Source organism: Lonchura striata, chromosome 11 (assembly GCF_050655825.1).
Source record: "Lonchura striata isolate lonStrDom1 chromosome 11, ASM5065582v1, whole genome shotgun sequence".
In the NCBI taxonomy this organism is placed as follows: Eukaryota; Metazoa; Chordata; class Aves; order Passeriformes; family Estrildidae; genus Lonchura; species Lonchura striata.
This window is the reverse complement of record NC_140713.1, coordinates 5,889,325-5,905,242: the sequence shown is the minus strand read 5'-3', so window position 1 is coordinate 5,905,242 and position 15,918 is coordinate 5,889,325. Positions and strand designations below refer to the sequence as shown.

Here is a 15,918-nt window from a genome sequence, read left to right as displayed (position 1 = left end):
CCACATCACAACCCCAGGTACGATGGTCCTGTCAGGACTTGAACCTTTCAGGCAGCTGAACACAGCCCTCCAAAGGGAGCCTTTCCAAGCTCACAATAAAACTTACACACATCATGCACATTCCTGCATCCCATCCCTCTGCCTGCTTCAGTTTGGGTTTACTTCACACATCCCCATCCCTGTCACAGAGGAGGCACTTTGTCCAGGATGGGCACAAAGATCAACCACTACATCACACTCTAAGACACTCAGTTTCTCCAGCCACAGAACATGAAATTATTTAACAATCATATTAACTATTTAACAATTATATTAACAATCAACCAGACTCTGCCAATGTGCTGTGAAGTGAGATATTTGGGACATATGATGTAGGTAGAAGGCCAAGTGTAGAGCTTATTAAATGTCTGTATAAATGTTTAGATCTTAGTAAAACTACTTGGCTTATCACTGTTAGTTTACTTTCTTTCCATTGCTGAACAATCCTAACAGATATCTGAAAATTACTTTGCCAAGTTTGGGGCATTTTTTAATAATAATTTTAGCATTTAAAAAAATCACTTTAGAATTAGGCAAATTCTCTTCCTTCGAGAGTGTTTTCTAAGCACCCAATATCTACACAGCTAAGAGCCACTTACATCCTAATTTATTAACTGTGGATATTAAGGATTTCAACCTAGGCCTGCTGCCATGAAGCCATCAGTGGTAGCACACAAACGTGTACCATTTACACATTTCAGATGTAAAAATTATACAACTTCAAGGATGTTTTCCACTGGAAAAAAGTCAACTTCAATCAAACTATAAAAACAGCTACTTTGACAGTTACTTGCTCCTTCACAGCAGGGTAGCATTTCTATTCTGCAAACTACAGGGTCCACTGAACCCATTAAAGTCACTGAACTGGGATTTCCTCCCAGTTCACCACCGTGTATGAACCTCCAGTGAGTGACTGGACCTCGAACGGGACATTCACACCCAAAAATCTTTGTGGAAGATCCAGCACAGAGGCGAGGGAAACAACTGCCAATGCAAGTTCAACTCTGCTACAGAGCCATTTTTAACTTCCAGTCTTGCTCAGGATGTCTCCCTGACCCACCTGAGAGAGCAGAACTGATTGGGTTGGGTTTTTTTTGGGATGAGAGGGTAGGCAAAGGGGGAAGAGTATGTTTAAAAAACCTGCTACTTCTGGGATTTATTCTTGAGGAAAGCACCATGGCCTTGGCCTGGAGGTTGTGACAGCCCTAAAAGCTGGGCAGAAGCAATGAACTGCTCAGTGTTTCTCACAGCATTGCCACTCCAAACCCAGCTGCAGCACAGGCTCCCCTCAGCCCCACAAAGATTCCCTCCCCTGGCTCACTGCTGCACAGCCTGGCCCCAAAACCTGCTGGGCACTCACAGGAACATCCCTAAACCCTGGGGCAGCACAGGAGCTCACAAACCTGTACCAGCACAGCACTGCTCCTGCCCACACCCACCCCTGTCCTACAGACTCAAACCTCACCTTGGTACCCCTAATCAAGCACATGGCAGTTCTTTGGAAGAAGGTTTTTCTCCTTTTCCTTTTACACACAGTGCTTGTATTTTTAACAGAGTAAAAGCATGTGCAATAAAAAGAAACAAAAAAATCCCATTTGCTATGAAACAACATCCCATCCACAGTCAAGCGTCCTGCAACTGAAGATAAGAAAATGTTTGTCCCCGTTCATAACACAGTCTTCTATCCAAATTACAGCCATCCAAATTCCCATTTCATGTTAAATGTACATGTTACATGTATCTAGTACCTAGTAGAACAAAACCACACACACACAACTCTCCCCTGCTGTTATTACATCAATTCCCAACTTCAAGGAGAGTCATAAGGATGCACATGGCTAGCAGGGACTGCAAAAAGCCATCTCAGGAGCATCCCTCATAGCACATTTCATGCAACAGACAAAATTCCCTTTTGCCAGCTCTGCAGACTTGTGTTATCCCATGCTTTTTCCATGTTAATTCCTTCTACTTTCTGTCCCCCCACCTTCCTTCTCCGCATTCCCTCTGGCTGATGTTCCAGCTACAGACTCTCACTGCTACCATGATTTCCTTGCCTCATTCAGGGGTCAGGCTCCTGGCCACGAGGATGCTGCTACTGCACAGGTACCCAGCAGCTCCCACACAGCTCCTCCTGCACCCTCCCCTGTGAACACACGCCTCCCTCGCCTGACCCCCTTTGAGGCTTTCTTGCTCTTTGGCCAGAAAAGCCTGACACTCTCAAATTCGTTTCAGCAATGTATTTTCCAGCTCTAACAGGGAGATTTGTTTGAACACTTCAGGGACCCCGCCATGTGAGTTTATTTCTATTTAAGTGTTTGCCTGTCAAAGGCAATTTTTTCCCAGGCAGCCTCAACTGCAAATGCTGAAGGACATCAGCTGCTTACGAACACTGAATGAATTTCTAAGCCCAAAAAAAGAGAAATATAAAGTAATTACCAGACAATAAACCTTTGCTTATCCCTCCAAATGATATGATGTATCAATCATTACTTTGATGGAAACAGGAAACAATATTTCACAAAGAAACCTTCAGAAGTTCTTAAGACTGAATTCCATAGCAAATCTCTCAAGTGTTCTGCTCACCAATTGTAAGCTTATCTAAATTTCATTCAAATTTTCAAATTTCATTTATATGCAATACAGCTTTTAGAGACTTAACACTGTTACCTGTTACCTTGATCTCACTTGCATAAACACCCTTTCATCACATCAACCTGCACACACAGAAGAAGCACAAACATACAACTCTGAATTCATGAGCATATTGCAAGGCTCAAATCCAGATTTACATGGATGACTATGCATATAAAGAGCAGAGGGCCTAGATGGGTCTAGAGATTTATTTCCTCCCTTCACCCAGTCTTCCCTTCCCTCACCCACCAAGCCAAAGGCTTTTCAACACCATGTTATCAGCACTGTTTCTTGGTGGTGCTCCAAAAAACATGTGCTGGTACTGCTGGATGGTTTTCTGGAAAGAGAGAGCTCTCAAAAGTCAAGGCTACTCACCAGGGCTCTGCCAAACTGAGGACTGCATTATTAACAGAATCCAGGCTTTGTGTCCCACCCTGAGACACCCCTGGCAAACCTCCTCCAAGAGCCCTGGCTTTTCCTGCAGGATGAGGACAAAGCTGCCCGTGGAAGGCAGGGAAGGTGGCAGCTCTGGGACAGGATCACTTGTTCTGGCTGGGGAGCACCACACCTGGTCTGAACTCTGTTCTGCATCTCAGCTGGGGGGTGAGCAGGCAGCAGGGCTGGGGAGGGCTCTGGATGTGCAGAGATGGGGAGAAGCACATTCACATTCTGCACAAGGGGAGCTGAAGGACAAGGCAGAGCTACAGACTTGCTTGTTTCTCTGGACTTTGCACAGGCAGGCACCTCCTGCAGCTTCAGGAGAGGACAAGGTGACCATTAAGTCCCTTCTTGTGCTGGATCCCACCACCGAGGCCAAGGTGAGCAGAACCCTTGCTGGGGGATGTTGCAGCACAGCAGGGGCTGCCAGCAGTGTGTGACTGCTGCCTGCTCCCCTGCACCCCCTCCTGCACTGCTGACAACACACCAGCAGGAGCTCTGCTGCAGAAACACCAGCCAGATCAGCCCAAGTGCTCAGCATGCACCTTTCCCTGCCTGGCAGGGGACAAGCCACAGGTTTACGGTCAATCCCACAAGGATGCACGACTTGGATGGGTGTGCCAAAATACAACTTTAACCTTAACACTTTCTTCCAACACCTAGACATCACACTGAAGTATTCTGCAAAGAAAACTGATTTTAAGACAGTGCCTGAGCTCATGACTTTCCAACACCCACCAATGTCCTGCTGACGCCTCGGGATGAACATCCCATTTAAAAAACAACCCTGTAACAACTTTTACCTCATCTCATATGAATGTTCAGCTCAAAAGAGTTATGAAAATGAGTGAAAGTACTTTTTTATTACCTCATTTTTCAGCATCTGCCACTAAATCTAGCACGTTCACTAAACTGACCTACCTTGACAGGGGGTTTCAGAGGGTTGAGGAGGAAGAGGCTTGGACAGGGAATGCACAGGAAGCAGCTACAAGGGAACAAAGTCTCACAGCTTTACCCAGTTCAGCTGCTGCCAAAGGAAGGGTCTCGGATTCCTGGATCCCTGTCTGCACCCTCTGTCTTGGAGCAACTCACCAATCCAGCCCCAAACAACCTTCCCTCTTTTCCTTCCTTCTCTGCAGGCTTTGTTTCACTCAGATCAGGGAGTGCAGGTGGCTGCAAGGTGCTGGAGAGAGTACATGGAAGTAGAATGGTGCTGTCCTTCACCTGTGCAGCTGGGCAGATGCAGAGCCTTTCTTCTGGCACCACTGGCATCTTTACTCAGATTAAACCAAGGGTAGGAGGGCATCTTCCTTCTCTCTCCATATGCACTGCAGCCTGGGAGGGGAGGGGAGGATGGAGAAGCTGGAGCAGTAAAGCAAAGTTCTAGCACAGCAAAGCTGCCAGCACAGCACTGTCAGGACCTGCAGAGCAGCACAGGCAGACAGCTGGGAGTGCACCAGACCTGAGGGCTTGCACCCTGCCTGGCTTGGCTCCCCCAGAGCCTCTCTGGAGATCACACCCTGCACTTCTCCCCCATCTCGTATTTATTTGTCCCAGACTACAAATCCCTCCTGAAGCAGAGCAGGGAGGTGTGGGAGAGCAGCCAGGGCCTGCCAGCAGCAGCACCCTTGGGAGAGCACTCACACAAACTGACCCACAGCCAGCATGGAGGCAGGGTAGAGCTGCTCCTCCTCCAGGCAGAGCTGGCTAGTCCCTGGACCTCAGTTTCAAAATAGCACACTGCTCAATTTTTCTTTTTTACTGGGGTGTGGGGGGCAGGCAACAGCAACATGAGGACAGAACACAGAGCACAGTAAATACCTGGTGTCCTCATACCAGCATTTACTCATTAGACAATTGAGCTCATCTAATTAAGAAGCAGTAAAGCATCTCCTCTGTTCCCTCCACCTTGCTGGACCTGTTGGCTCAACACTTCTGCTCTTCACAGGCACCAAGGAGCACCCACCACTGCCTCTGGAGTGTGCCATTCACCAGTGCTATGCAAACAGCTCACAGCTGCAGCATGTACAAACTGCCATGAAAATCAAGGCACTTTCCTTGCTTCCCTTTATTAACTTAAGACACTCTCAGGCAAGTCAAACTAAAACCAGACTTCTCCCTATTCTGTTCTCACTCTCCTTCACTCTGACCCAACAGCCTCTGGTCAGCCCTGCCAGTCTCTCATGCACTGGCTCAGCCAAAACTCAGCATTCACCAACATGGATCATCTGAACCAAAAAGGTGGGATCAAATCCACCAGGATTTATCAAAACTTCAACAACTCCGAGAACTTTATCTTTCAAAGCACCCCAGTTTTATGGATTTCATCTGCTTCCAGCCACATCAGTGGTCCTCAGTGCTGCCACAGCAGGAGCCTCCAGAGCAGCCCAGGCACAGGCTGACTGCTCATCCTGCACTGGGTGCATTCCCGAGGCTGGGAGCACACATGCAAGCAGGGCATCTGCAACTGCCAAACTCTGACAAACATGAGACTCTATCCCCAACACAGATCCCCCACATTTGCTCCTGAGCCCCTGATTGCACTCCCAGCTTTCCCAGGCCACAGGAAACACCTCCCAGAAGCTCAGGACAGGTAACTCGTTCTCACTCTTACGTTTTATTCCTCAGTCTCTCACTGCAGACCGTGGAAATGTTGAAGGCAACATTTCCTGCAGTTCATGTGTTACAAAAGGCTCACCCAGCTTTCTGCACAGCTTCCGAAGGGAACCAGAACTGCCCTCAGCTGCTGAGGAGCATCGTGCCAGGTGCCAACACTGCAAAAGATCCAGCGGGTGATCCATCAGCTTCCTTATCAGCCCCGGACGGATGAAGGAAGGCACTAAGCACTGCATTCAGCCTCCTTTGTCTGGGCACAAAAGCTCGGAGAAACTCTGCCACCGCAGTTTACAGGAAGGTTTTCTCGGTAGAGAGGCTGCTGCTCACTTAGCTACCTGCACTGACGGCGCAGGTCTCTCTCCCAGACAATGGAGGCAGCCCTGCAGCTCCTGCCCTGCAGAGCTCCCAGCGCTGCGCAGAAGTGCCTGGGTCAGCGAGCGGGGTGACACGGCTCCATCCCCAGCAACGCACACAGAGCACGGACAGAGCCATTCCCTCCAAGGGCTCGGATGGGCCGGCCCATCCGCACCCCCTCACCTTCCCCTGCTCCAGCAGGGAGCGATCCAGCGGCTCCCGGGGCCGCCCGGTCCCGCAGCTGCCGCTCACCTGCAGGACAGCCAGGGCAGTATTTGCACACTCCGGGATCAGCTTTTCACAGGTGTTTTTAGCCTTCACCATCCAGTACACAGCAAGACAGGCAGGGGAGCCTAATCCTAACTACTGTGGCTATAAAACACGTGCACTCATTTGCATTTCAAGAATATCCACATTTCAAGAAGCTCCTTTTCTTCCATTAAAAAAGCAACAAAAATTCAGGAGGTGACCAACAGACCGACTTAACCTCAGCAAGGGCCAAGGGCTCCCCTCCTCCAAACTCCCCTGTGGTCCTAGGGATGTCCCTGCGAGGCCTCGCGGGTCAGGAACAATGCTGGGCTCCCACAGGTACTCTGAACTAGCACAAAGATTTCATCGAAAGAGGCACTAAGAACTGCCCCACCAGCCACGCTCATCATCTACAAAAGTTACCACAGACTGAGGGCAGGATCGCAAACACCACATCCTCTGGGATGTTGGAAGTTAGCAGAGAAGCTTCAGCAGCCCGTGAGGAAGAGAGTCACTGTAAGCCCCGAGTGCACAAGCGGCTCTCGTCACACTTCAGACAAGTCTCCCAAACCGCACGTGGAAAGGGAAGAATCACACATCCCGGCAAACGGCGTTAGGAAGAGACGAGATAGAGTTCACATACCGGGAGTGAACTACGGTGCAGGCGCTTCGGCACCAGACAGGGACTGTGGCCATGTGAGACTTCAGCAGGCGCCTGGTCCAGAGCAGTCCCGGGCAGCGCACGCCCGGCCTTCTCCACGGCCGAGCCGCCCGACTCGGCAGGCCCCGCACACCGCCGCCCTCCAGCCGCCCGCTCCCCCCGCCCCACTCACCGAAGTACTCCTTCTTCATGTGCATCTCCAGCTCCTTCTCCAGCTCCAGCGTCAGCGCCTCCAGCCGCCTCTCCGCCTGGCTGGGGCCGCTCTCCCGGCACGGCGTCACCTGGTAGGGGAGCTTGAATTTGGGAGCCGAAGCGGAGCCTTTGCTCGGGCTGTAGGCGTAGGGGGGCGGCGGCTCGGGGGCGCCGGCCGGGTGCTGCTGGTCGTGCCGCGGCGGGGACTGGGCATGGATGCGGTGGTACACATCCCCCAGCTCGGGCACGACGCCGTCCTCCTGCAGGCCGGGCCCCAGCAGGGACGAGCGGGGCGACGGCAGCTGCAGCTCGGGATAGGCGCTCATGGAGCCCCGGGAGCTCCGCGAGCTCTGGCTGGAGATGCTGGAGCGGGGGCTCACCACGGCGGGGCCGGCCGAGCCGCGGCCCTCGGGGCCGCACAGGCTGGAGCGGGGGCTGGCCAGGGCGAGCCCGGTGCCGCCCGCCCCCTCGGGCTCGGCGCTGCCCGGCGGGCCGTACCTGGAGTCCGAGTAGCTGGAGCGGGGGCTGGCGGTGCAGGAGTACTGGCTGGCGGTGCTGGAGCGGGGGCTGGCGTGGCGCTGGTCGTAGCCCATGCTGATGCCGCTGGTGCGGTTGCTGCTGGGCTTGCTGCCGCCGCCGTCGTAGCCGGTGAGGCTGGCGCGGGGGCTGGAGTGTTTGCTGGTGTCGCTGGCCGTGCTGGCGTAGCTGGAGCGGGGGCTGAGGGCGGCTCCGTCGTACTGCACCAGGCTGGCGCGGGGGCTGCCGTACTTGTCCTGCCCGGGCACCACCAGGCTGGAGCGGGGGCTGGAGAACTTCTCGTAGGGCAGCGCGACCGCGCCGCCCAGGCTGGAGCGCGGGCTGGAGAACTTGCCGTGCTCGGCGGCGGGGCCCGGCGAGGAGGCGGCCAGGCTGGCCCGCGGGCTGGCGGCGCCGAACTTGCCGTCCGGGCCGCCGGGCGCCCGCCCGCCGCCCTTGGCCACGTAGCCGGCCTCGTAGGCGCTGCCCGCGGCGTAGCGGTAGCCCTCGGCCGAGTAGCGCTTGCCCTTGTCGGCGAAGCCGCTGTAGCAGGGCAGCGCCACCTCGGAGCGGGTGCACAGCCCCTCCTCGCAGCACGGCGGGCCCGCGCCCGGCGGCGGCTCGGCGGCGGCGCGGCCGTTGGCGCGGAGCGGGGCGGCTTTGCCGCAGGGGGCGGCGGCGGGGAAGCCTTCGGCGGGCGGCGGCGGCGCGGCGGTGCCGTTCATCTTCCGGCCCCGCTGCTCCGCCGTCATGTGGGTGGCGATGACCCGCTTGGTCTCCTCCAGGTCGGGGTGCAGCATCAGGTCCCGGCGGCCGCCCCGGCCGTACGGACCCTCCGGGCTGGGCTCGTACAGAGACAGGTCCTCCATGAACTTGGTGGCCTTCAGTGCCATGTCCTCCTCGTACTTCTCCATGCTCTGCCGGAGCCCGGCGGCGCGGGGCGGGGAAGGGCGGTGAACTCTCCGCGAAAGCGCAGCCCGGAGCGGAGAGAGGACTAAAAAGAAAAAAAATTAGAAAAAAAAAAAAAAAGAAAAAAAAAATCTAAAAAGAAAAAAAAAAGTTTCCCAAATCCAGCAACACAAAAAGCACCCCAAAAGAAAGCCCCTTCCCGCGGTCCTGGTGGGGCAGCGGCGGGACGCGGCTCCTCGTCCGGAGAGCGGCGGGCGGTGGCCGGGCTCGGGGCGGTCACCCGGGCGGCATCCCGCGCCGCGGCGCTGGGCTCGGTGCGGCCGGGCTGCCCGGCGGAGCGCGGCCGGCGCAGACGAGGCGCCCCTGTGTCACTTTCCAGCCTTAAATAAGTTGCTCGGTCCAGTCAATGGCGCGCTGCGCGGAGGAATTTGCGCTCGGCGGGTCCCTGCCCCCGCCGCCCCCGGCGGCCGCCCCGCGGCGGGGCCGCGGCCCGCCCGCACCCCCGGGCGGGGGCGAAGGCGGCGGCCGGCCCGGAGGGGCTCTGCGGCGCGGCGAGCGCGGCGCGGGGCGCGGCGAGGCAGGGACTCCTTTGTGTGGGGCAGGAATGCGAGGAAGGAGACTGGGCGCTGCGTCCCGCTGGAATGTAGCTAATGCCGGAGCCAAACAATGATTTTCCCCGAGTCAGTCAGGGAGAGGGCGGCCGCGGCGCTGCTCGGCGGCGGGGTCGGCAGCTCCCTCCTCGGCTGGGGCCGGCCGAGCCCGGCCCGGGGCTGGCGGCGGGGCTGTCACCGCGCCGGGGTCCCCACGCGGGGCTCGGCAGCCGCGGGAGCCGCGCACGGAGCGCCCGGGCGGGAGCGCTCGGGGTCCCGGCCCGGGGGGCTGCGCTGCCCGCGCCCCTCGCTGCAACTTTCCGGCAGCACCCGCGGCCTCGTCCTGCGTGGGGAAGGGGCGGCTCTGCCCCGCCTGCGGCCGGGGCTGCACCACACAAGCACCGGCAGCCCCGCACCTGTGCGGAGCTCCCAGCGCTGGCGAGGCGCCTCCGCTGAAAGGACTTGTGTTTGTAGCATGGCAGCTGAGGGTTGTTGCCAGTTATTTAAAAAAAAAAAAAAAAAAAAAAAAAAGCAGCCCTAAGACATATGATAAACATATTGTGGCCTAAAGCAATCTGTGAACTGACTGGAGTGTAAAAAAGCAGCTACTGTGTGTATGTGACTGCAAGACCTTCGTCTGTTGATTGCTGATGAACACCCTGGCGCCGCTTGCTATTTACATCTGTGTGCTCACGGGAAAGAGTGTCAGAAAACAACCCCTCAAAACGGCAACTGAATGAGACCTCCGATACTCAACAGTGGCCTAGAGGTTTGGGGGGTTTTTGTTGTTGATTTTGGGGTTTTTTTTGTAACTGAGCTGCAGCTCCCTGACAATCGTTTGTGTTGATGGCAGAAATGCTGACAAAGACCTAACAGGTATCTGATGGGTGTCCTTATACTGCTGGGTGCTGAGCACCCTGCAAGGAGAGAAATATGGCTCAGGTCTGAGCTGTAGGCACTGCTGTGCCAAGAACATTTTATTCTGTTATCAGACCTAATTAAACATTAAAAGCAACTGTGTACTCAAAAAGGTCCCCAGCAGTGGAGGGCAATTGATTTGCAATAGGTTTTCTTGTGTGTGCACGGGTGGCAGGAAAAAAAATCCAACAAGCCACGTAAATGTGCAGAGAAAGACCTGAAAAACAAATCTGTTAGGCATGACAGAGGCAGTCCATGTCCATGTGAACATAGATAAGCAAACACCCCTCTTGGGAATCAAGTGCTCTTTTCCGTGATCACATCTTTCATTACACTTTTTGCCCATCTCCTAAGCAAGCTGCTACCACGTGTGGTACCAGTGGAACAAGTTACATGTCACCCGTAGCCTGCAGGTGTGTGCTGGTGGAAGGTGCCTCTGCAGCAGGGTGTCCTGGTGTGGTTCCTTGCTGCTCCCGCAGGGACCAGCAGCAAACACCACCCAGGGAATGTGCCCCAGCTGTGGGGGGATCACAGCAGCAGCTCAGGTCCCTGTCCCATTCAAGCCATGGACCCTGGTAAAGTTGTCAGCACAGACAAAAACAGTGCTGTCACTGTGCAATGTGGACCATCCCTTCCAAGAACAGAGAGCTTCCTCACACAGGGCACACAGAGACCACCTTTAACTTGAGGCTTCATCTGCTCCACCTGGGATGAAGTTTGTTTGTGGCAGTGAGCATCTCATGACCTGCTGCCCTCAAGTATACTGCTGCAGAGCTCCTTCCTTCATTCCTGGGGCCTGTACGAGGCTGTTCTCTCCTGTTCTTAGTTAACTCCTGTTAACTAAGTGGTTAAGCACCACTTAGTGCCAGATTCCATAAGGTTGTCTTCCTGAGAAACTGGGAGAGTGGCTCATGGACAGCTTGGAAGGTTGGTCTGTCAGAGCACATGTCAAGAAAACATACTCTGTTTTAAGGACATCTTGTTTTGTTTTGGGGGGCTTTTTGTTTGTTTGTTTGTTTTTTTGTTTTGTTGTTTTTTTTTTTTTTGGTTGTTGTTTTGTTTTTCATTTGGGATTTTTTTGTTTGTTTTGTTGGTTATTTAGCCTTCCAACATTCAATAGCTTTATTATTAATCTGACAGAGTGGGTAGGACGTGCTGGGAAGCCCTTGCCCATGTGCTCATGTGAGGAAGCATTTTGGGCAGGTATCCTTACAGCAGGAACTGCAGAGCTGAAGCTGCAGCTTACAGCAACACAGTGTCCTCCTGTAGCTCTGTTCTTCTGAGCCACAAATCTGCCCTTGCTCTGCCTTTTGAGGCCACTCAGTTCTGTGCTGCTTCTGCTGCCAGCTGGTTTCTGCACTAAGTCTACTGGCACTTGAGTCATGAAAGCATGGACTTTGTTGGGTATGAACTTAAGGGAAAAACATACTGGGGAGTCTAAGGAAACAGCCCTTTTTAGTAAGCAATGTGGATCAAATGGTAAAATCACTTACTTTTACTGTTAGAAAGCTTGTACTTGGTAAGTAACATCCTAGTACTGTGTTCCCAGCTCAGCCCTGCTGCAGGGACAATGCTTCTGGCCCTCTCTCCACCAGGGCGTTGTTCTTCTGTCACACACATGAAGAAGCTCACATTTATCTGCAGTACAGCCCCAGGTATGGGCCATACAGGTGGAATAAATGTGCTTGCAGTGGTACATAGCACACACAGTGCTGTTGCATCGCTCACAGAGGACCATCTGTACCAGGCTGTGCAAACAAAGACTGGAGTTAAAGCTGCTGTTGCTGTACTGAGTCTTATCATTCTCTTCACTGTTAGATACATGAAAATCTAAAATACTGGGTGGTTACAGCTTGACAATCCTGATGTGGTTTTCTCCCTACCTAATTTTCAAAATACTTGCTTAATTATAGCAACCAGCAGTACTGCAAAAAGACTGATGCTTCTGCAACAGAGAGCACAAGAGCTACGGGAGTGTCATTAAAGCTGAACTTCATTTCATGGTTTGGTGTGGTTATCCTTATGCCTGAATTTAAGTTATCTCAGAAAATCAGACATTAAGGAAAGCCAGCTGTTTCTGTTAATTAAACTCCATTGTCTAAGACTTAAAGGGAGCAAACCAGCCAGGTGGAGTTATTGATCTGTGAATATCAGCTGGCCTGGCCTCCCAGGCAGAGCTCTCCTGATCCTTGTAATCGCCAGCGCCTACACGGGAGCACCACCCGAGGCAGCAGGCAGGGAGACCTGCTGCTCTGCTGCCCTTTGCTTCCCCGAGCTGCAAACAGTTTATTACCAACAAGGCAGGGAAGCTGTCAGTGTAAGAACTCCCTGTGGAAACTTTAGCTCGGGTGAAGACAATGGCAAAAATCCCACAACTTGTGTTGTGGTGTGTGTGTGTTATATCAGACCTGACACAATGCAGGAGGGAGTTCTTTGTCTCACTTCATCAGCTGAACAAGCTTCAGATTTGCCTACTGAACTGGATGCTGCCTGCTTTTTTGCAATTTATTTCATTTCTTTGTCTCCAGCATTAAGAAATCAATGAAATTATACCTTGAAATCCACAAGGTAACTGTTTTCCACTTTTAAAATTGATCAGTTTCTTGGTAAGGAACATAAATAATTATTCTTTTATCTCTGGTCTGTTTTAAGCCTGGTGAAAAAAAAAGACCAAACGTGAACAAACACAAAACCCCAAAAACGTTGTGAAATTAATTTAGAAAAGAATTTGAAGTGTTTATATTTTGGGATGGGCAACTGAAGCTTTGATTTGCTTTGAAGTGGTAGCTGTATTGGATTTATCTTGCTTTGTTTTGCATGTTTGGATCCCGTTTGTTAATTTGTGTTGTCATACTTTTAAGTATAAGCCAACATTTCAGAATAGGAAGTTTGGATATTAATATGTATTTTTGACTTGGGTGATTTGTTTGAAAATCACTCTATTCTGACCTGTATTTTAAAATGATCATTTGCAGTTGATCGCAGCTTCTAAAAATTGCAGTTCTAGAGTGCGTTTTAGGGCACCATCTTCTGGCAGACAGCACACAGTGTATTTGAACGGCTGCCCTCCCTAGGCACAACTATTTAAAATATTTCTGACTAACACCACTCCGCAGGCTTACAGGTCATTTCTCATTCTAAATCTGCAATAAAACACTATTTAACATTTTTTACATTCTTCTTATTCACTGCAACTGCAGCTATTCACTGTGCTGCACAAACATAACTTGGGACAGACCCTGTAAAATTCCAGTCACAACAGGCGCTTTGTGAACGTGCTGGGGTAGACAGACAACATCTGTCCAAGCACTTATGATTAATGCACCATATATGTATCTTATTTCTTTTATAGCTTCATCTTCCACTTCTCTTACATATTTCAGATAATCACACTTCTGTACAGCACGGTTTATGGGCTCATGCTTTGGAGGCTGCACAGGGCACTGGCCATAATTCCTTGCACTCACAGGACACAGTCACTGTATATTCCAATGCCATCAGTTAGAAACCACGACATTTGCATAAATCCATCATTTACTTGGCCAGCTCAGTTAGCAGTGCACCCGCTGAGTACTTTTAAGGAGGTCTGAAGTTATATAGCTTCTGATTTCAGAGACTTGGAGGAGCTACACTTTCTCTTGATATGATAAAAATAAAGTCCTGATTACAGCACTGCAAACCTTCATCCAGCAAAGGAACCAGAGAGCATTAGTGCACTGAATAAAGGACAGAAACACTGTATGAGGGTCAGGCTGCCAGACATGCAGCCCCCTCTGCTCTGGTGGTGAGAAGTATCAGCCTGACTGTATGTGCCTCTTCATACCCATTAAAGAAATGAAGCAGGCTACGAGCACTGACCTCCTGACCTGGCAACACAACACACTTCAGCTGCGATGAGAAGGATCATTTCAGAAGGAAGAGGCCATTGGTTTGTTTAGAACACCAGTTACATTTACATTTTGTTGTATTTTAGAGGTATTATAGAGGTATCAGTCGTTAACTGAAAATGATAAACAAATGTGCAAGGATAAAGCTGCTCCGTAAGTGTAACTAACAAAGTCTGGTCTCTGCATTCTGCATCCTCTGCACTCTCCAGCTTGTAGCTCCTCTCCAAATCCCCAGTGATGCTGCAGTCCAGTGAGCCCTGTGTCCCACAGAGCTCTGGCCCTGCACTTCTCAGCAGTAAAGGTGTCAGTCCCACATCTCCAAAGCCAAAGTGCTGCCACAGAACTTTCTGGGGGTCTGTCCCTTCTCCAGCATTGCAGGGTTGAAATTGCTTAACCTTTGCAGGTTTCTTCAAGTGCTGCTGAAGAGGACTGAGAGCAATTCTGTATCTTCTCTTGAAATTGTTCTGCGAACTTCTAACTTTTTTTGATGAGACTGAAGGAGTCTGCCAATGGGAGAGAGCAAGATAACATGTATCTAAACAGCAATTATCTCCTTTCAATGTAATAGATACCAAGCTATATCTACAAGTACATGTAATTACTTCATCCTGTTCTCCCTTAAAAGCATCAAGGCTTCCAAAAAAAAAACATTGCCCCTCCCTCATGTACATTTTTCTGCAGGTATAAGCTGCCTGTAGTCATTCTGCTCAGGCACCAGCCCAGAAACAATCTCAGGCAAGCAAAAACCAGATACCTGACAAATGTACAATTTGCTGTATTATCCTGAGCCTAGTTCCTGCTTTCTTACACATTCTGTATTTTAGATGCACAAAATGGAGGGGTTTTTGTCCTTTTAGCTGTGAAGAAAATAAGTATGTCTACCACAGAAACAGAACACCAAATCTATTTCCCTTAATTCTGTGTTTATTCAGTTTTCTAACCCAAATTTTAAATTTTGGGGCAGTAGAAGTAGAGCTTGAAGCAGATATCAGTGGTATCTACAGACTGAATACAAGCTGATTTTATCTTCTGAAATCTAATAAATGGTTAGTAAGAGGTCTTTGTTGTAAAGGTCAGAACTTGAAATGGCACATCAATCTGCTCCCAGCTGTCAGAGGCGAGAGACGAGGAAAGTATGCACCTCTCTCTGTGCTTCAGCTATGGAGTGATTTCATAAAGGAAAGCTAAAATGTCACAGAAACACCACAAACACTAAATGGTCACCTACAAGTTGCAGTGGTTCTTTAGCAAAGGGCTAGCACAGGGCTGTCTGTCACCAGGGCCCCAGAGTTCTTTCTCCTGAATAGTTATCACTTGCCTCATAAAGGTGATTCAATGCTTTGGGAATTCCTTCACCCTCCATCAGAACAGCTTAATGAATCTCTGGTTAACTGTTGTCAATCATTAATGGTCAATATTCCTTTCCATGCTGTGCTGCAGAAAAGGCATATTAAATTAAAAGCATGCAGACACTAGGTACATTCTGTAATAGTCTGTATTTTCTTATCCACACATGGCACTCTATTTGCTAAGTAAATTAAAAATGCAAACATCAATAAATGTCTCTATAAAAGCAGACAGAAAAGCTTATCTGCATTAGAGAATTTTGCGTGAGGATAAACAAACAATTTGAGAACCCTGTGTGACAGCAGAGACAATATATATCACTGAAAATAGCCATTTGTAGACTGATTTAATGAGCTGGGCTCCAAAATTGTTAGTGAAGACAGAGCCTACATTAGGTTGCTGAACCAAAGAACTGGAAAGAATTTCTCCTCCATTTTAACATTTAGATCTTGTGCCTTGCATCTAAACTTCCTTCCATATGACCATTCCTGCTATTAGGAGTTGAACAAATTGTAATTTGAAAAGTTGAGGGTTTTTTAATTACTTGAAAACTTAAACACTTTTCAATTTA

General features: G+C 50.7%; 1 protein-coding gene and 1 long non-coding RNA gene across 2 annotated transcripts in view; one reads left to right on the top strand and one right to left on the bottom strand.

Moving 5' to 3' along the window:
- The window catches only part of WTIP (WT1 interacting protein), an 85,492-nt gene extending 76,499 nt beyond the window's left edge, over window positions 1-8,993 (bottom strand). The window contains exon 1 of the mRNA XM_021536706.4: window positions 7,161-8,993. Coding sequence (XP_021392381.3) covers window positions 7,161-8,610 — 1,450 coding nt within the window. The 5' untranslated portion in view covers window positions 8,611-8,993. The remainder of the gene's footprint in view (window positions 1-7,160) is intronic.
- Window positions 8,994-9,386: 393 nt separating this feature from the next.
- LOC146766368 (uncharacterized) lies at window positions 9,387-15,750 on the top strand. The gene is made up of 2 exons (XR_014957807.1): window positions 9,387-12,681; window positions 13,727-15,750. It is a non-coding gene; the product is annotated as an uncharacterized LOC146766368 (long non-coding RNA).
- The last annotated feature ends 168 nt before the right edge of the window (window positions 15,751-15,918 follow it).